The following is a 21,857-nucleotide window of genomic DNA, read 5'->3' as shown; positions in this document are numbered from 1 at the left end:
TCAAAGACACTGTGCTGCAGGCTCATGCCAGGACACTTCTCTATTCCTGTGCGATCACCGTGTAATTCTCATGTTCGCTTTGAATTTACCTTTGCATTCCCTTCTTATGCGACCTGATTTAGTCGATATCTCATGTATCAGTGTTTGGATTAAGTCAGAAGTTTGTGTTAACAGGGAGGCAAGTTTGGTTGGGAGGCCTACTGTATTTTATTAGACCAGCTGATTTAGTTGAAAAACTTCTGGACTTGCAAATCCTAGGGGGTGCATATATAAAAAGGGTGTTGTTCTATAGGAGGACAGACCTGCTCCTCCTTGGCTGGGATTGCTCTGTCGTGTTCACTCTGCAGGAGGTAGGACAGATGGTAAAATAAACCAGCCAAGACACGGGTGTGGGGAAAGCATAGAGTAGTGGAGCAGAACCATTCAGTGTCACCAACAGCTAATGCCTGCCAAAGTGCGATCCAAGTAATCAGAAATCTGTGTCTACTTCCACACTGAAAAGTAAAATCATTGACTAAATCTCTCTTGACTATCCACCCTGTCTCAGTTTCATTGAGGGAAGTGATGGACACAGATTTTTTGCAACTCATGGTGTGCATCATTTATGATAATGTTTGCATCATAAATGTTGTTAACAGGTCCCTGTGACAAAGGTGAGAAGATGCTAAGAACATGGTATTCTTTCCTGCTGTGTTGGCTGTCCTTGCAGCTTGAGGCTAATCCTGGTCTTAAACTGAGGATTACTCAGAAGGGGCTGGACTACGGTATGTCTAACATTGCCAGAAGTTAATTTATGATAAATACTCTATGCACAGAATATAGTTCCTTAATAAAGGTGCAATGTAGAAACAAGCTCATTAAATACTGAAATAGAATAAATTCCTTTTGTCACCTCACACCAGGAACACCCTTTTGTCTCTTCTCTCACTTATTTCCTTCCTTTTTGCACACCCCAGGTGTGAATTTATCCTTATATTGGTGATTGCATTCTTCTACAGTCCAACAGTTGTTTCTACTACATTCCTCTCATCAATTTACTTTCTTAGAACTAGAATGAGATGGTCATATAATTGTTCCTTTTTTAAAAGTGTCAAAAACTTGATTGAAAGTGCAATATTTAATTGAAGATAATAAGACATAATTGGGAAAAAAGCTTACAATTTTGGAACAGCCATGTAGCTGCACACCTTTACTCTCATTCCTCCATTTGGCATGGGATAGCATTTGCATGTGCCATTCTTTCAAAAAAAATCTAGTAACTGTCTGCCATAATTCTGCCCCTTAACAGAATATCAGCAATTTCCACAATGTATTTTCCTTACTCTTTCTATTCATGCTAACTTTCAGTGTCTCTTACCTAAGACTTACTCCATGGGTGTGGAGGGCATGCAGTATAATTTCAATTGTTTACAGAATTAATATTAATAATAAAGGTTAACAAGGCACAAATTCAACAAAGGCTGGGTCATGATAAGGATTAATCGTCATTTATGTACTGAACATGCTGACAGGTAAACAATGGACTTGTGAGATGAAAAGTAGAAGCGCAGGGTTTATGCCTTCGAGATGAAAGCAAGGATCAGGTCCACTTATTTCTCTGTATGAGCATTGTTTTAAAGGCTTTTGAGGAGTTGAGAAGTGCAGGGCAAACATCAGTCACACAAACCAGAACTGATCTCCATATCTTTTTATGACACACGGAAGAAATCACTCCCTAGGGATCTCTCATGCCTTTAGAAATGAGAATTCAGCCTGGTATTTCTTAGTGTGAGCCCAGCAGTTTTTGTGACATTCAGCATGGCCTTTAAGTGCTAAACAAACAGACTAAGTTTGCACACCTCTGCATTAGTAGTGAGAACAGACATTAACAGTGCACCTGCCAAAGATATTTCTCATATTTGAAGAGCATGATGCCTGTCATATCTTTTCCCTTAATATGAGATTTGAAGGCTGAGGCACTAGATCCTGCCTGCACACTCCTTGCCTGCTGCAAGAACCTTGAGAGAAATTCCACCAGGGATCACTAGCTGCCTGCATTTACAGTCGTAAGAGAGCTTTAAGTTATTTCAGTCAGAGGCCATATTTTGCTTTGGAGGCAGGAATTCCCAGGGAATCGTAACTTACCACTCCTTCACAGAAGATGCATTTTATAAAAAGGTATGCCAGTGTTGAGTTATCATTGATTTCAGTTCTTTGCTTTTTTAATACACTGAAGTCTGGGGGAGAAAAAAATAGATATTTTGTATTCAGCAACTGTGAGGCCAAAAGCTAAAGAAACTCATGCTAAAAATATCTGAAAGCAGGACATCTTTCAGTATTAAAGTTTTAGCAATGTCTTCATCAAAGATGAGCAAAAAGAAGGAAGACGCAAGGAATTTGGGATTTAAAGATGTTCTGTTTGTTGATGATAGGGTCTGTGTGTATTATCAATGCAGAAGTAGCATTGAAGCATTCAAGAAAGTAGGGATTCCTTAAAGAAAGGAGAGAAGGTAAGGAAAGTCGCAGATCTGCAGCATGCTGTAATGGATAAAGTGCGTGGCAAAACGTATGTACTCTGAAAGGAACAGGAAGAAAACATTTAAAAGGATTGTCTTTAAACCTCAAACAACTTCCTGTACACAAGCAACAATCCAGATAGTTCCACATTTGACATACCAGCACTTCAGATGCATATATCACACTTTTTCTGTAAGTAAACACTACATATAGAAGTCATCTTGCTACTTCTTAACTGGCTTTTTCATCCAACAGGTATGAGACAATCTGAGGTAAAGGTGATGGCCAAGTGTTTCCCAAGGCTATCCACATTGTTGAGTGAAGTGAAGGAGTATAACAGTTTCAGAAGCCTGACGAGTTCTAGAATATAAAATACAACTCAGGGACGAGATGATCCTAACAGATGATCTTGATCTTGGGTTAAATGATTTGTATGTGAGGCTAATAGAAGTTATAAATGGGTGTATAAGTAGTTGGAAGGAGGTCTAGGTAAGGATCACAGAATCAGAGCATTTCCAGAACTATGTTAAAAGTGATGATTAAATTATTTGGCAGTATATCTAGACCTTTGGGTGCCTGAATCCAATCTGCAAGGCACGTGCTTTCCTCTGTCCCCTTGCAGGCAGGAGGATTGGGATGGAGCTCCTGAAGCAAGCAGTATTGAAAGAGACCTTCCCAAGCTGGAGTGGGCAGGAGAGTTTCTCGGTTGTTAAGGTCAACTATGTCATTTCAAGGTAAGTAAAGGAAATACATTTCAAAGTTTTAGGATGAAACAGCTTATTATTACTGCATAGTAATTATTACGCAGCCATTATTTTGTTCAGTGTAAAATTGTAATGGTTCATCTAACTCTGCTCCCACTGCCCAAACACTGATTTGTTTTATAAGTACTTCCTTCTGCTGCACTCAGGGATGAGCTTTAGAAAGCTTCTGAAGGAGCACCTTGACCGGTTTTTTAGTTGGTTTGTATCAGAGTAGCAAGACAGGTGTAAGCATGGCTATGATACAGCAGGGGAAATGGGTGGGAAAGACGGCAGAACTGGTGTTATTTACAGTCTGCTACTATGAAGGACCTGTAGTAGTGAAAATAATTTGTTTGTGTTTGATGAGAAAAAGCTGACAAAGGGGTAAGACTAAAATGTGTGCAGGGGGACGGTGTATCTGGGCTGATGTGGCAGGAAGATGACTTTTACAGAATCTTTTTGGATGGATTTACAGTGGTAAATCAGCATTTTGATTGGATAGGGCTCGACACCTATTTTCTGCTGAGGAAAATCATTGTACAAGGAGCAGCCAGTAGAAAAACAGTTTTATGGAGTTTCCTACAATTTCACCAAATAAGGAGACTAACATAAAAGCAGGTTTTTCTACAGCCTTCAATCCCATCTTCCAATAGGCTATAAACAGAAAAACAGAAACTTCTGGTCTTTTAATATTACTATCAAGCCAAACTCTGCTGCTCAGTAGCATTTTACTTTCTTTTCATTACAAATTACCCAGAGCAAGAAATACCAATCTGGGAGACTTCATGTACTTTCTGCTGGATAGGGCCTGCATCCTTTATCTATACCTAATATTTTCCTAATAGCCTGCTTTCCGTCAGGCTTCATTGTATTATACCATCCTTGCAACCTTAATCCCTGCATATCTGAGAGAGCTGTGTTTGGACAGGCTGGAGAAGAAGAGACTATGGGGGTGGAGGTGCATGTATCTTATTGCATGTCTTCCACTGTCTGCTGCATGGTGATTATAGAGAATATGGAGGCAGATTCTTCCTGGAGGTACACAGTGAAAGGATGATGGGCAACAGACATAAGTTACATCAAGAAAAGTTCCAATTAGAAGTTAAGAAAAAATGCTAGGGAGCACCAGAACAAGGGCCCAAAGAGGCTGGGGCATCTCCATCCTTGGAGGTGTTCAAGACTCAAGTGGTCAGGGCCCCTGAGTTGTCCCAGCTTTGAGTAAGGGGTTGAACTAGAAAATCTCCTGAGGTCCCATTTCAACCTAAATTATTATATGATCTTCAAAACCCCAATTCATTCTCCCAACCATAGTTCTTGAAATTGGCCATCTTCCCAGCGGATAATCTGATTTCAGCTCACTGCAAACAAGATTACTAAAGGCAGCCTTACTGCTGCCCAAGATGTGATTGGAGAATTGTGGTCATTTTAACTAAAAGTAGCTGGTGCCTTCTGGCCCGGGGAAAGTAGATTAAAGGCAGTTGTTTTAGAGATCTCTGCCAGATATCAGGAAACAATGAGGAATGTATACTACATGATAAGAGTACAGCTGATATCTTTACAATGTTCAGCTCTATTCAACACACCCATTTGCAAGACAATATCCTTGAATATCAGAAACATTTGTTTTGGCAGGGAAATCTTCAAGTAAGATTTTGTTTAGAAAAATGGATCCTCTCCAGAGCCCTTTGCTGAGGCAAGGGAGAGGATATAGAATGGGGAAAGAGAAACTTTGATGTTCTTCAGCAAATGCTAGCATTAAGACAACCTGGATTTATTTATAGATGTAGCATCTGGGTTTAACACACAGACTTATTTTCCCCCAGCAAGCACATTTCACTTTAAGGAGTTTGTTTTTCTCCCAAGGGGAGGTTTTTGTTTTGGCCAGGCATCCTTTTTTCCCTGGTGAGATATTAAAGATTCTTTTTCCAAGGATGCTACTAAGTATAATGGTACAAATGTCTTTCTTTCCTAAAATATAGAGGGGTCAGTCATTTCTGAGAAATTCTTTTACTGAGCATAGACTTTGCCTTTTATAGCAGAAGGGTTTTCAGTGATCAGAAGTCCTTCTTACTCTTTTGACATGCAGTCTAATATCCCCCTTTCTGTATTCTATAGGTTCAGAATTAATGCTGTAGATTTCCCAGAAACTTCTGCTTCCTTTATTCCTGGCACTGGCATTAGTCTGTCTGTGGCACATGCTTCTGCTACGATCAGTGCAGACTGGAGTATGAACGCGTGGCTGCTGTAAGTATTGTACAGTGCGATGCAGGTGCCGGAGACAGTTCTGGGAGAAGGATTGCAAATGAAATTCAGAAATCTAGTTCATAATTATTATTTTTCAGGTCAGAAACAACAATCTATTTGAATAAACTTCTTAAGAAGGAAATATTCCCTGCCAACTAATGCTTTTTTTTCTTTTTTTTTTAATTATTCTACCTCACAGGTTGTGTCTTTGGGAAGTATCAGGTTAGACATCTGTTAGCATGCTCAGTTTGTCCAGACTGTATATTACATGATATTACATGAATATTCAGGACCACAGAGTTTGCAATGGCCACATTTGTTACTTTCTTTGTACAGTATAACTGGAAGGTTGACTCTATAGCTAATTATCTATTTGCTGGTACAGTGTATATTGTCTTCCAAAGTGCTTCTGTTAAAGGAAGGGCACTGTCACAATGCCAAACATTCAGAACTTTGGAAACTCCAGAATTCAGGTCACTATGGAAAACTGACTTAGCTTCATGAGCCTGTGCAGTATGAGATTGTCTTTACTGACATGATTGCATACTGATTTTTCCACTTTTTTATCTCAGCATTTTTGCTATAGAATTTTAATATAATATTCTAGATTTTCTTGGGGGCAGGGGAAGGGCTAAAACTTCTGGGATATCAGAAAAGTTTGCAAGGTGCTAATCTCTACAATTTGGGTTAATGGAGTAACTGGTAACAGCAGTAGGCGTTGCTCTATTTGCAAGCCAGATAGTATAGCAGGATGGATCGCCAGGCTGCAAGTTTCACATTCAGTCTCAGTACTGGTGGCTGGAAACTGCTGTCACTGTGTCCCCAACCTGTCTGTTGTTCCTTCTGTCATACCAGTATTGTGAGGGAAAGAATACTGTGTTCAGCAGGGCAAATCAGCTGCCAAACACAAAGCCACCTCTCCCTCTTGCTGAAGGATAAGGACCTGGGCATAATCTGAAGAGACCCCAGGTGTATAAAACTCCAAAGACTTCACAGACAGCAAGAGAGGCAGGGAGCTGGTATGCAGGATTTGGTGGAGCAGATTGTGGTGGAGGTGGTCAAAGCCAGCTTTGGTGGAGTTTAGGGAATGAAGGGTTTTTCTTGCCTTTTTGAGGGGCGGAAGGAACAATCTCTGCTGCTCTGTTCAAGATGATGTTTTGTCAATGGCTGCAGGTTTAGACAGATCCAGAATATGCCCTGCTTTTCATCCCCTCCATTCCCTAGTCCTACCTGTTGCTTTCAGCATAGCCGACTAAGAGGGGCCAGCTGAAAATGAGCTTTCCAAGGGAGACCGTTGACAACCCACCCCTCCTGGGCTGTTTCCAGGGTCAGTAAGAAAGATGGGTCTTATCACAGCTTTTAAATTGTGGTAGTGTTATCCCTGCATTTCCAGCTCTCACTGTAGCCCTCCTCTCCACTGTGTCCCAGAGCACTCTGCCAGTCACAAAATCTCCTGGCAGGCCCTGTGCTCCTGGAGGCCTGGAGCTGAGACCCTGCCTCAGTGAATCAGGATTCTTCCTGAAGAAGAGCAGATATAAGGATTCAGGATCAGAGGACCTAAGTAGCTGGGCTTCTCCCCATCTCCCAAGCAGCCCAAAACAGGAGGAGGAGGGCTGAGATCCTTTTGCGATGGTCACTGTCACTGAAGTATGGGTAAGGCTAGGTCAGAAGGATCTCTGGAAGTCATTTTGTCCAGCTTCCTGCTCAAAACAGATCAGGTCAGCTGTCTAGTGGTGTTGTTTAGCCAAGGATGGTGATGCCGCAGCCTCTCCAAGTAACCTGTCCCAAGGCTGCACAACCCTCCTTGGGAAAATGTTTTTCCTAATGGCTTGTGGGATGGGGGTTTGGTTAGGGACTAGAAAATGAGGGTCTGAAGAGTGGTGCTTCCTCCAGATAGCCACTTAATGCACATATACAGACTGAAAGGTGGGGTTGAAAACGGTAGTGGTGGTAGGAGGGACTTTGTGACTGGCAATACTACTCACTGGTTTGGTCAGGGGTAGTCTATGGTTCGGGGCTGGGTTAAGATTAATCTTTCGGGATTACAACCTCTTTCCCAGGATTTTTGCTTAGCCTGAAAAATAGAGAGGAAAGCTGAGAGACTCATGGTTTGAGCTTCATATTGGGCTGGGCTCTTTCTCCGTAGTATGGTACAGCCACTGTAGTAATACCTGGGAGAAGAAAACCCGAGTAATGAGGATGAAGGACTGAAAAGTGATGCTTTCAGTGCCAGTTCTGTTATGGTAAATGAGGTTTTTATAAGGCTATAACATCCATTCAGCTATCTGTATCCTGCTTGGTTGGTCTACAGCTTCTACAACTCCTAACTGTAGTCCTAATACCTAAATTTGCTGGAATTTAGGTATAAGGATATTTTTTGTTGGGGTCTTAGAAGGGATTTTTACAGAAAGGAGACAGAATGAATGGGTTTGGCACAGCACAAAGAATGGAGGAATGTATACATTTTAAAGGGTTATTGAAGATTGTTCCAGGAAGGAGGAAAGCGGAACAATCGCAAGGTTGAGAACCACTGGGTTATATATTTATTAGCTAACTGGCTTCTGCTGCTGCAGTCCCAGAGGCCTTCAGGGTGATCTGTCATGAAGGACTGGAATGTCTTGTGTTGCTGTGAAATTGTCACATTTTTGCAAACTTGTCAAATCCTGCACAACACTGGAAAATTCATGTCCTGGAAACTCCTGCATAGAATCTGTTTTTGAATACCATGCATGTCCCTAATCTACTTTAATCCTTAGAAAACCCATTCTTCATTCTAGATGATAGACGCAAAAAGTCCTTTCAAACTTGATTTACAGGTAGTTTCTTAAATTGTTCCCTTAGAGCAGATGTTTCCTTGACTGAGTTTGTTTTTTTTCTCCAAGCAGCAAAGACCAAGGAGGAATTACCGTGTCCATCTCAGGACTGTTTATTGCAGTTGTCTTCAAAGTGTCAAGGGATAGCACAGGCCGCTTGTCCATGTTGCTACACAATTGCCAGCTGAGCATTAGTAGTGTAAAAGTCAAGTTAAATGGAGGATCTAGGTATGTACAGTAGATTTTCTAATTACTCTGTGGGAAGTAGCAGGATTTGTAGCGAAAGGGCCACTTTTCAAATTTTGACTTTTAGGGATCCAGTTACAGGATATGACTAACTATTGACGGCTATGAAAATAGATTTTTTAAAGGTCTGTTTTCAAAACCAGGCTCATTTGCTGAGTGTGTGAAGTACGGTTAATCTACACTTCTTTGTGCATGTGCCAACAAATGAGCTGACTAAACATACTGCATATGAAAAAAAACCATTTGGGCATATTAAAGAATACAAGGTGGCAGATGGAGGTTTGCAGATATGAAAGTGGTCTAGACTGATTATGCCTTTTGACAAACTGACCTACAATTTCAGAATAAAACTTTCAAAAGAGAATATGAAACAATGCTTGTAGTTCCCCTCATTTTGATTTTTTAGAAAATTTTTTTGTCTTACTCAAAGACAAAATGTGGCTAATAATTGAGTATTGTTTATCAACACATTAACATGAACTACTTAGCAGATTGCCTTCTAAATAGCTCTTATGAGACTGAGAACCCCTAGCATTTGTCTGAGACTCACAAATTAATAAAAAGTCAACTGCACAGTCTACCAATATCACTGTAATCACATCTCATTAATATAAATGACATTGACGTCCCAGTCTGACAGATTTTACATTTCAAAGATTTCAATCCATGGTAAAAAGTCATTGTGTTCATTTCCTTTCCTCCAGCTGGATCTACAGCTTTCTGTCTGGTTATCTTGAGAAGCCCATTCACACCAAATTGGATAAAAATGTAAGTTTGCAAAGATGGTTTCAGCTAGTGAAGGGAGGAGTTGAAATACAGCCCTTACATTACTGAATTGTCTCTCTTTTTATATAGCTATGCCTAAATATCAAATACAAAATCAAAATGATGGATGCACAGCTAAGAAAGCATAAGGGTGAGTTGTTGATAACAGCTTTTTGTTAAGTAATTTTCATAGTGCTCAAATTGTAGCCTTTTTTATTAGATGCCAAACCATTCCTGTGTTCACAGTACAAAAAAAGTGAAGGAAGTAAAATACAGCCATTGTTCTGTACCTTAACCTATTCCCGAGTCCACCCTAGAAATCTCTTGCATGCACCTTATATACAGTATTCAGATTTCTTCTGAATATTGTCCATAGCAGGTCACCTGTAATCTTTCAGTCTGTTGTAGCTGGCCTGTGTTATTTCCTTAGATTTTTGAGATGAATATTTTCTTGCTGATCCTTTATGCTCTTGGTACTGTGGACATAAGAAAACCTGAATTAGCAGTAATCCGCTAAAGAGCTAGCAAACATCCTTGTAAGATCTCGTAAACTTAGCACATCTTGTTTTGAGCTTGAGTTCAGTGAGGTAACAAGATGCTGCAGGAAGACAGTGCCACACTAACCATGCTTCTCTTCACACCAGTATCAATTCCTGTGTCACTCTTGCAGAGACATGAAGACAATAGATATCTGTGTCCAAAAAGCATATATATAGATAAGATTTTCACTTCTATAATAAATCCCACAGCTTTTTTTTTTTTCCTTTTTTTTTTCTTTTTTGTTGTTTTTTTCCAAGACTAAGAATATTTGTAGTTTTCACCATTTCAAATTCATTTAATTCACCTAAGTCATGTAATTCAGGTCAGAGAGTTTGTTCCCACTCTTCACTTTGCATTGTGGATATTTCTATTATCTGCTCTGCTATTCAGAAGCGGAGTAAGTAGGGTTTTATTTTTCCTAAAATGGCCTATACCTGCCATGTGCCAAGCAGTGGCAAATATTACTGAAAGTCATGGTCATCAAGAACATTTTCTTATGCAGCACATACCTAAACACTTCAAGGTCAAGGGCACTCCAAGCTGTGCTGTCATATTGAGGAGTTCATAATCTCTGTGTGAATTCACCATTTCTCTTTAAACCCATCTGATTTTTATACAGTAAGAACAGACCTTACAGTCCAATCAAAAATAACAATCAGACTGAAGTTGCATGCGAGGCCCTTTCAGAAACAGTCTTCAATCATATTGTCTGATAAAATGCCCTCTAGTGCTGTGAACAAACATCCCTTGTCTTCAACACTGATATGCGTAAAAATATGCTAATGTCATCTTCCAAAGTATTTAGTAGTATTTACCAGTATTTCACTAATCATATAGGAGAGTTTAGTTCTCTTGTGCAAACACATAACAAAAAAGGGGACTCTGCCCTAGATACTCCTCCTTTCACTGCATGGGAGAGATTTCTGAGGAGTGTATTCAGTTGTGAACAACAGGTGAGCAAGGCCTAAACCAGGAGGAATCGGTGACTTTTCCAGAGGGAATACTCTCACTTTTTCCCTTATAACAGGGGGTTTTATTTTCTTCTTCCTTCTCCTACTGTTCTTCTTCTTCAGATTCATCATTTCTGTAATGCCTTTGCCTTTAACTAAACAATAACTGTTTGTGATGTGTTTTTGTAATAACGGCTGTTTTGGTTTTGTCCATCATTCTTCTAGTCTTAAGCCAGATTGATGCCTTTGCACAAATAGACTATTCCCTAGTTAGTTCTCCAGCAGTCTTCAAATCACACATGAACTTGGATTTGAAGGTAATTTGTCTTTAATATCAGTGTGCTTTCTAAGACTTTTCTGATTCTCTTTTGTGTTGATTCATTTTCTTTCACTACAGTCTTACTCAGCCTCTCCAATATTTAATTAGAAAAGCAATAAAACATTTGGACATTTTGATCAAGAGCTATTTTGGAAACCAGATACGATTGTTTGTTTAATAAATTAACTACATTTGTTAATTAACCAAAGCTATTATTTAGAATTAAATTATTTCAGAGTTGAAACCCTTCAGAGGTGCTTTATAAACAGCATAAAAGTGTTCTTTAGATACACAGCTCATCCACTGCTGCTTGGTCTTTGCCTGTTACCGGTGCCACATAATCCATGATGGCTACCAAGGTGATTGCAATCCAAAGCATTTGTTTTGAGATGACTCGGCATCTTGTATATGTACAGGTCATGCCCAAAAAAAAAGACTTCTCGCAGACGGTCCTTGAGCAGCACACAGGAGTTCCTTTCTTATCTATTTTTCACCTTTGTTGGCAAGAGCTATCTCAGCAATGCCCAGCTTTTCCAGCAGCTTCAACAGTCCTTGTAATTCAGAGCATCCCCATGGCTCTCAGAACTGACTTCAGTTAAGAAAGATGTGCTAGAGCTATGCTTGAAACTCTCCCTCTTGGTTATTTTGTTCAAGGAACTTTTACCATCCACAAAAAACACTCTGCAAGCAGGATATACATAGCTTAAAAGTACTAAGCAATTATTTATCAGTTGCTATAGCTAACTAGAACTTACAGGCTAAGCTTTAACATGCTGACGCCCCAGTGCGATACTGGTTGAGTCTTTGTAAGTCAGTTATTAATCAGTTAAGGAAGTCACTGGTCTTCAGTGCTCCTTGGAACAGGCTGATTCTTGATGGTTATGAGTTGCCATCTTCCAACTCTCAACTTTTTTGTTAGGGTTTTATACCTTTCCATGTCAGTATTTTTCCTGCTGAATCTTTCAGCTACTAACCATTACAGTGTCAGTAATTACACTACTTACTGTCTGTTCTTACTTTTCTTGTCTTACATGGCCTGAGCTCACATACCTTCTCACATTTTATGTATTAATTTCTTAGTATAACTGAACCAAGGTCTCACACCTGTGCAGCACTCAAACTAGGTCTTGGAGGACTGGCAGCTGGACCAGGGCTAAGAGTTAGGTGGTATAAAAGGCTCCTTTGTGTCCCTGTCCTAAGCAACTTCCAGTGCTTTTGGGGTGTGCCTGAAGATTTTCTTGAAATGTCACTCTTAGAGTTAAACTAACAAATGTGTCTTTACCACAAGACAAAAAAAACTGTGGTCCAGAGGATTTTTTTTTGTGTCTCATAGCTGCAGTTCAGAATACTCACTTGAATGCTCAAATTCAAACTTTGAAAGGATGGAGGCCAGATTTTCTCTGTGATTCCTGTTTTTTTCAAAAAAAGCCTGAATTTGCTGATTTTCAGGGCATATCACAAACTTAGTTGCTTGCTTCAGGTTTTCTTTAATGTCAAACTTTTCTTCATGTTAGGAAGAATTCTTTTTGTTCAACCACTGCTAATGCATTCTGAGAGATACAAATGTTTACAACTAGAAACACTTGATAATGACTCTTTGCAGGGCACAGTCTATCCAGTAGGAAATCACACAGACCCTCCCTTTGTGCCAGCTCCATTTGCTCTCCCAAACCAGGGTGATTCCATGCTTTACCTGGGAGTCTCCAGTTATTTTCTTGAGTCTGCTTCACTGGCTTACTATCGAGCAGGGGCCTTTAACATCACCATCTCCAAAGAGGTGAGTATAATTTGCGTGTAATAGAATTACAAATAGCAGCAGTATGGATGGTCAGCAAAGGAGACACGTTATGTTTGCCATTTCATACAGATTTGGGTCATACTTCTACCACTTATAGGCGGGATCCATGACATTCATTCTATATGTCATCATTTAAAATAATCAAAGTCTCCCTCAGACCTAAGTCTGAACTTCTTGGAAGCTCTAGGCAAGGAATGACAGATAGGAACGTCACAGAGTCAGCATGCAAGGGGTGGCAGAAAGAACCAAAGAAAGCTTTTCTCTGCATGGATTCCACATAGGAGAGGAAAGAGCAAGACAGGAAAAAGTGTACTGAAGCCACAGTCTGCTGCATAGAGGCCCACAACAAATGTATTGGTTGTATTGAGAGCTAGAATAAACCCTCAGACTTAACAGAGCAGCAGAATGAGTCAAGAAGCAGGTACAAGGAAACTAAGCTTTCAGCTGTGGGTGAAGAACATACAAGACTTCTCTCAGAAGTGCTGTTTCCACACTGACATTAGTAGTCAGAGTTTCCAAGAAGTTTTGCTAACTGAAACAGTGCTAAGAGTGTCTTTATAAAAATTGGTGACACAAATGGCACTGACAAACATCATCACAGTAGTCAGCAGCAAAAGGGCAAATGAGATTTTTGAGTCCTGCCTCTGACAGATTCAGTATATTTTATCAATGAAAGTCCCAAAGGCAGGAAGTAAGCAGGATGCCATTCTTTCAAAGAATAGTGCTTGTTCACTGGTACATGCTTCTGAAACAGTCCATAAGAAATCTGTCTCTCTTCTGTTCCACAGAGCACTGTGGCTTCCCTAAGAATTGTTCTGGGGCAAGGGAATACTAAATCAAAACATAGATTATCTAGAACTAAAGTAAACGGAATATGTTTTTTTGCCCAAGGAAAACCTCATTTTCAAGCTGATATAATGATCTAATTTATTTCATTTGTTTACAGCTTGCTACTACTTTTAACCTAAATACCGCCTTATTCAAAGATTTTGTTCCTGAGGTGGGTACTTTTACTTGTACAGACCTTTTAAGAAAGAGCAGTAGCTAATGCTTCTTATGGATATTATCCGTGTACTAGCTCATTTGCAAAGGTTTGGAGGAAACAAGGAAACTGAGCTGGTTTATGATTAGTGGACATATATGTCCACCCCATCATAACTCCATGGTCTTCCTAACTATATCAAATTACTCTTTAGTCATTCTCTTCCCCGCTAAGTGCTGGATTTGCTCTCAGTCTCTGAAACAGTTATAAAGACTAAGCAGTAGACGATCTTCTGTGACATCAGTTTCCTTTTATTCCTGTTAGAGGTAATGGCATCTCTGCTACTGGTAGCCTGACTTCTCTATGTAAATATACCTGATTTATGGCCGCTGGAGATTATATACAATGGGAAGTAATAGTCATGAGGAGCTAAGTTTATCAATGTGACGCAAGAAATTGAGATACTATGAGATGTTTTAAAAATCTCTAATATGGCAACATTTGCTATAAAATAATGAAATTTGGCATCTGTGGCATTGCAAACTAAAGTTTTGTGCTCTAGGAGTTTCTCTATTTTTCAGAAGACTGGCTTTTTTGGAAGGCTGCTTGTTTTCCATATTCTTTATATTGTCAGGCTCATTCATTTTTTTTCGCGTGAATCACTCATTTCCCTCATTTCTTTAACATGCAGTGCCAATCCTCTCTTCTTGAAATACAGTTTTCAGGAACAACCCTTAAATATTTCTCTGTATATGTTCAATATCAGTGGGTCTAAAGCTTCATCATTTGTCTCTGAAACTCAAGAGTATACGCAATGCTAATTTCATCATTTCAGTTGGTGTAATTAAAAAAGTATTTTTAATACAGGTTAATTAACGAGAGGATTGGTATATAGCACCTGGTTATGATGCAGCCACAGAAACTATAGCTTAAGAAAAGCTTAACTCTGCATTCAACCTTTTTTTCCTCTGGAATTCCACAGATTGCTCTAAGTTATGTAACAGCGTGCCCAGTGCTGCTGAAGCTGATGGCTACATCACCACCTGCGGTCAGTTTAAATGCAGACAGATGCATCCTACAGCTCACTGGCTGTGTAGAAGTGTTTGCTGTTCTGCCAAATTCAACCACCCAGTACATCTTTACAGGGATTCTAGTAAGTAACATGAGCTAGAAGATAACATTCAGTGCTGGGGCTGAACAAATCACACAGTAATCTTCCAGATCCTTTGAAAATCATAGAGATCAGCATAAAATAGCATATACTGGTCTGTCACAAATATGCATAATGTTCTGTTGCATTTCACAGGGAGGAAACATGCACCACATATTGTAGAATTTAATAGGCAGGTGCAGAGAGCTACTTATGAAAGCCCTTTTTTCCATGTGGGAGGTGGAGTGATTATTCAAGAATAAATTGTAATATATAAAAATGTGATTATCTGATGCCCAGTCTTCCTAACTTGTTTGTTATAAAATAGTTCAGTGTGTCCCCAGACATCTTTTCATTAGGTTGAAAGCGAACCAATTGTGTCAGCCATGCAAGGACTTAAATGATCCTAACGATAAGGAGGCAATCAAGCCAGTATTATCACTTTGATCACGCAATCTCAGTTGCTGGCAGAAAGTGGCAAATTCACAAATTATTTCACTGTCTACATGTATTGACCAAATAAAAAGTTTAGACATTGTGTTTCCAATCACAAAAGCAATTGCATTTGTGCCTGTATCTAAGACAGTATCTATCTGTGTATACAGTCACAGAAGACTGTTTTGTTTTTTTCCCTGCAGACAGCCAGTACCAGAGCCAATTTGACAATAACCAAACAGAAGTTGATTATCTCATTACTTCTGAAGAGGTAACCAAGGAAAATTCAGAAAGCAACATTAACGATCCCAACATTAGGACACAGCAGAACTTCATTGTGTCAGCCTGACAGTGCTTGTTTCACTATGAGAAAAAGAAAATTATTTACCTTCTTTCTCACAAGGCCTCTAAGATACTTTTGACTGGTTGGTCTAAATCTTGCAGATGAAATATAATAATATTATGGAACAACCATGTCTCTTGTGCAATGTGATACTATCCCTTTCTGCAGGTTAAATACTTTTCCAGATGACAGTGTTCAATTTATTGTTATCTTAAAGGCATCTGTTTCAGTCTGTGCTGGTGTTGGAGAATGAAGTTCAGTAGTTTATTCGAAACCCTCTACATGTTGCTGCCATGCCATGTCTGAGTATCATAAACAGAACTGCCAGAGTGCAAACACTGCATTGGACCATTGTAACTAGCTCTCTGTATGCCTTCACATGAGGGGAAGGGAAAAGTGAGACTACATAACACATACTGCAACAGCAGACACCATGCCATCAAACAAATGAGACTAGAAAGGTGTCTGTAGTTTGAAGCAAAGCTCAGGGCTTTTTAGATTTTGCTTAGATCTTGCTGGTTTTGTGGTTACCTACAGTTACAGGTGTTCTCAGCTGTCTTTCTTACAACAAATTTTATTCACACTTCAAGCTGGACTGGATTTACAGCCCCTTTCTCCCTAGATGCACCAGGTGGGTAGAAGCACAGATTTTCAGGCAAATAGCCCACATCGGTGTTTCTTCTTGTTAGCTCTGTACTCCAAGTTGGGGCAGAATTCCAGAATATATGATATTTTTTAACCTATTACATTTTTATTAAAGAAAAATGTGAGCAGCCTTTTCTTAGTTATGGTCACTGGACCTTTTTAACAGGAAAAGAGGACTTAGAGTGATCAGAGCCTGTCAGTATAAGTTTAAGAAGTAATGGTGCCACTCACTTAGAGCTTTTGACAAAAGAATGTGTTCTTCTGTTCTTCAAAATGTTGTTTTTCCCCAGGATTATGTTTACAGTGATCTGAGGATGCAGGCATCAGTGGAAAAAGTTAGGAAATCATAATGGTTAGGAATGGGTATGAGTTTATTCAAATCATAATGAACATTTGAGGAAAGTGTAGTTCAGCCATTGCAGGAAATAGCAATTCCAAAAAAATTTGATTTCCCAAGTTTTATAGTCACAGCCCAGGACTACACATGACTGTAGGAGGAGATTAGTATCAGAAAGATCCCAGTGATTCTAGAACTCATTTGTAGTTGTGCCAGTTTTGAATGAAAGCTATTGGGAATCAAGGAGTCTTTGACAAAGTTAAATGTGTGAATCAGCATGAAATCAGTATGAAATTCCACAAATGAATCTTGAAGCAGTATGCATAACCTATGCCTTCATCCTTTCTAGTGAATCCTCTTCTTTTACTGCTTTTCCTCAGGCTCCAGTTCTCCCTGCTCTACTCCACTCTTGGCTTCTCTGAGGTAAGTTGATGGTTTCAGTGCCGAGGAAAGGTAGCTGAGCCCTTCAGAGATAAAAGAAATTCATCTGAACTTGTTGCTGGACAATTCTTGGTCTGTCTTGGGGATATCATCTGCCACTGCTCTTTCTGCTTTGAAATAGTATATTCTCTGCTTTTCTTTTTCTTTCCAGTAAGAGGAAATACCTCTTGGAGTATTGGGGTTTTTTTCCGCATCAGAGGCTCCAAATGTTATGGAGTTATTACCGTGTAACATTAATTGAAACAAAGAGAAATGTCTACCTAGGTCTGCATGACCTAGCAAGCCGTCATAGTTGATTCTGCTCACTTCTGTATCCAGCACCACAAAGGCAGGCATGGGGCTAGCACCTCTTCTAGCTGTTTCTGACAGCCAGCCTGAATTCACAACTGGATTGAGTAGGTGTGGCAGTTGGAGTGAATACAAAGTCAGACTTAAGCTCAGTTTCAGGAATTATCTTGAATCACTTCAACCAAATATCATAAAAAGGGGAGTCAGAAATAGGGAATAAAAGAAACACCATGCCACTGCTTAGATCATTCACTGTAGACTGAAAAATGGTCAGTGTGACTCTGCAGCAGCTCAGCCCAACCTACATCTTTAAGTGAAGGGAGGAGGACACTAATTGCAGTGGCATAAGACAGAGCACCAGCACAGGGCAGTTCTTGCCACCTAGAGAACAGTTAACTTCTGAGAACTGAGTCCTGGCAGCTGAAATGGGGTTGAACAGATTTCATTCCTAAAGTTAAGGTTCAACTCAGATACTTAACATACAGAAAAAAAAAAAGACTTCAATTTAACTTACTGTGAGAAAAATGGACACCTCTTTGCCATGTATATTTTACATTGTTCAGCTGCAACTTAAACAAAAAAAGATCTTTTTTACCTGAGATTTTCTCTGCCAAGCTCTGTTCTGATCTTTTTGCATGTCACTCTGGTTCTAACCCTCCATCTCCCCTGTCAAGCTGCAGTCCCATAGGCATCAGGCAATAATCTCCAAATGTGTTTTCCCCCTCACAGAAGATGTCACTGGTGGAGAATTTTCTGTCTTACGCTTTACAGAGTGCAGTGATCCCAGTAATCAATGGTAAGCATTGTGGCCAGTTTCTGAGCACAGCTGGTGGGAAAGCAAGACTGAAACCATAAAAGGGATTGCCCAGCTTTAAAGACTGTGTTATGGGAGGTTTTCTGTAGGTTTAGGTATGTTTGGCTAGACCTGGACAGGTCTACTCTGTGCCGGACTTCAGTCCTGGTCCCTCAGTCACCTGGGTCAGGGGCTGGGACAGAACAAGTCTTGGCTCCCTTCCAAACACTGGGCTTGGGTTTTCTTTTCACTGGATGCAGCGTGGCAGCAGAGCTGAGACATGCTTGAGTCTTGTCCTGACACAGCGTCAAGCCATGACCAGAGAATGGTCCAGACTGTGGAAGCACAGAAGCACGCTTGCATCTTGGTGCTTCGGGGTAGCATCTCTTAACTTTATCACCTCCCTCTGCCTTTGTGCTTCACCTGCTGCCACAGGCAGGACAAAGTAGAAAATCAGCTCAGTGGGATGCAGAGAGTGAGAGATGATGAAGAAAGAGGTGAAGGTGGAAAGAAGCAGGTGGAAGAGTACAGAAAGTGCCTATGAGGTAAACAGAGGTGAGGAGACTGCTGAGGAAGGAAGGGAGCTGTTGATGAGGAGAAAGGAAAGAGAATGAATGGGAGGGATGCAAAAGTCAGATGTTTGGAAAAGCAAATAGGAATAGAGCTGAGGCTTGATCCAGGAAAGTAGGGATAGATGAGAATAAGAGGGACTGACAGGATTAGAGGATCAGGTAGAGAAGAAAATGAAAGGAAGACGGAGAATAAGTCAGAGTGGGAAACAGCAGAAACCAGATCTTGTGGGGCAGATATCTGGAGAGGAGCAATGGCAGTCAGATCCCAGTGTCAGACAGCTGAGAGATTGTAAGAGGTTTGTATGCAACTTTTTCACAGGATTTTTTGCTTTTTAGCACATATGAATAATAGCTCCCTTGAGAGGCGCAAGGACAGCTGATTAAAGGGAAATTGCAAAACAATTGAGTTCCTTGAGAAAGATGCTTCTGAAGTGCATTTTATTATTACATTCAAATGTATTTATATTTGTCCTTTCCGAAGATAAACTAGGAAAAGGATTTCCTCTTCTTAACTTGGCCCACACTACCCTGACTGGACCTGTAATAAAAATGAATCAGGTGAGAAGCCTGATTTCTTGTTAAAGAATATTGCTTCTTTTTCAGGCCTGCGCATTTGTGTGTGTTCCTATGTTGGGTAGATCTAAATGTTGCTAATAGTAAAGCTTTAACTATACACTAGATATAAAATCCAAACTCTGGATCAAACGTGAGCCCTCCACCCCCCCACCCCTAGCAGTTGTAGCTTATAAAGGGTCCACTAGCCCTTTGGGGTATGCCAGCATGGGGACACCACAAGGACAGCTCTGCAGGGCTTAGGAGCATTGAGTGCATGAGTCCTCACTACTCTGACCGTTCTCTAGGAAGGCTTATAGGCAACCTCAGTGTCCCCGTAGTAAGCGTTACTCAGCCTTTTGGAGGGTTGTATTAACTGACATCAGAGCCCATTCCTACCCTAAAGTTAACTAAAGTTCAGGAGGCATAAAGCCACTCTTGTCTCCTGCCCTGCTGAAGGGCTTAGCATGGGATCTAGTCCCAGGGTACTGACCCTGAATATGTCCATCTGAAATTTAAGGTGATTTTACATGTTCTTCTTTCCTCAGGGTCATCTGGTGATTTCCACTGATGTTCACTACAAACATGAGGAAGGGGGAGATGAGGACCTTCACAGTCACTCCTAATGTCCCTTTACTTTTAAACAATAATAAGAGAAAAATGTAGTCTTCCTTCTGTTGGCTTGTAGGGAGTAGATGCTATAACATTAGAAGCATAGCTTTTCGTCACTATTTTTAATGTTTCAGTAAAATTTCTTAATCACTTTTCACAAACTGAATCTGTTGGGTTTTAGTACAGTGAGTGTAGCTGACAGTTATTGATGCTTTAGAAAACTTGTTGCAGCCTGATGAGAAGGAGTGACTGTTCTTTTCACTAGAGTAACAGACACCACATTTTATTAAGTTTAGGAACCAGTTCTTGCATTATTCAATTTATCTCCATTAGTGTTACCAAAACTTTGTGTATGGAGTGAGACCTTATTCTTCATAAGAATTTCACAATTTATCCCTTTGTAACTGGATACCAAGAGTGGGAACAGATTTGTAAAATCCAATGAATTACCATAGAATTATAGAATCATACCATCTAGTCCAGACCCTGGCTCAAAACAGGACTAATTAGATCAGGTTGCTGAAGGCTGTGTCCAGTCAAGTCTTGAACCCCTCCAAGGATGGAGGTTCCACCACCTCTCCGGGCAACCTGTTACACTATTTAACTACCTTCAGAGTAAAATTTTTTTCCTAATATCTAATCATTATTTCCCATGTTCCAACTTGTTCTGTTGCCTTTTGTCCTATCACCACACACTTCCAAGAAGAGTCTGGCTCCATTTTCTCTGTATTCTCTGATCAAAAAGTTGTAGACAACAAAAAGGTCTTTCAGGCCCTCTCTTCTCCAAGCTGAACAGGCCTGATCTCTCAGACTCTCCTTGTAGGTCAGGTTCTCTAGCCCCCTTGGTGGCACCTGCTGGACTTGATCCGGGATGTCAATATCCTCCTTGTACTGGGGAGCCCAAACTGGGCACAGTACTCCAAATGCAAGTGTCAAATAGAGGGGAAGGATCACTTACCTGGACCTGCAGACTTATGTTCACTAGGACTCCCAGATCCTTTTCTGCAGAGCTGCTTTCTAAACAGCCACCAGCCTGTACTGCTGCAGGGAGTTATTCCCTCCCAGATGCAAGACTTCACACTTGCTCTTGTTAACTTTATGTGGTTCCTGTCAGCTCACTTCTCCAGCTTGTCCAGGTTTCTCTGAATAAGAGCCCTGCCCTCCAGCATGTTGACTGCTCCTCCCAATTTGGTGTCGTTCACAAACTTGCCAAGTGCACACCCTGTCCCATCATCCAGATGGCATTAAACAGTATTGGTCACAGTACTGATTCCTGTGGGACCTCCACTAGTTACTGGTCAACAGCTGGACTTTGCTGATCACAGCTCTTTGATTCTGGCAGTCCAGCCAGTTTTCCACTTACCTTCTCCAGCCCATATGTCACCAACTTGGTGATGAGACTAAGGGAGACTGTGTCAAAGGCCTTGCTGAAAGCAAGGTATAGAACATCCACTGCCCTCCCCTTGTCCACAGTACCAGTCAGCTCATCACAGAAAGCAATGAGTTTGGTCAGGAATGGTCTGCCCTTGGAAAACCCATGCTGGCTGCTCCCAGTCACCTTCTTATCCTTCACGTGCTTTAGAAATGGCTTCTAAGACATTTTGCTCCATAACCTTCCCAGGGACTGATGTGAGACTGACTTCTCTGGATCATCCTCCTTGACCTTCTTGAAGACAGGTGTGATGTCTGCCTTTTCCCAGTCATAAGGAACCTCTCTCAAGCGCCATGACTTTTTGAAGGTGATAGACAGCAGCTTCACAATGAGATCAGCCAGGCAGAACCTTCAGCACCTC

The 21,857-nt window shown here is 40.5% G+C and overlaps 1 protein-coding gene across 1 annotated transcript; it reads left to right on the top strand.

Annotated features, from left to right (window-relative positions):
* Positions 1-604: 604 nt before the first annotated feature.
* LOC127018329 (BPI fold-containing family C protein-like) lies at positions 605-20,078 on the top strand. Its single transcript, XM_050899946.1, is given in 15 exon segments — positions 605-764; positions 3,119-3,230; positions 5,355-5,483; positions 8,369-8,524; positions 9,247-9,310; positions 9,398-9,458; positions 11,023-11,114; positions 12,720-12,893; positions 13,861-13,914; positions 14,879-15,049; positions 15,685-15,752; positions 17,187-17,229; positions 18,265-18,331; positions 19,382-19,458; positions 20,001-20,078. Coding segments are annotated over 15 exon segments (1,506 nt in total).
* The last annotated feature ends 1,779 nt before the right edge of the window (positions 20,079-21,857 follow it).

This window comes from Gymnogyps californianus, chromosome 1 (assembly GCF_018139145.2).
Source record: "Gymnogyps californianus isolate 813 chromosome 1, ASM1813914v2, whole genome shotgun sequence".
In the NCBI taxonomy this organism is placed as follows: domain Eukaryota; kingdom Metazoa; phylum Chordata; class Aves; order Accipitriformes; family Cathartidae; genus Gymnogyps; species Gymnogyps californianus.
The sequence above is the reverse complement of the archived record's forward strand: the minus strand, read 5'-3'. Positions and strand labels throughout refer to the sequence as shown.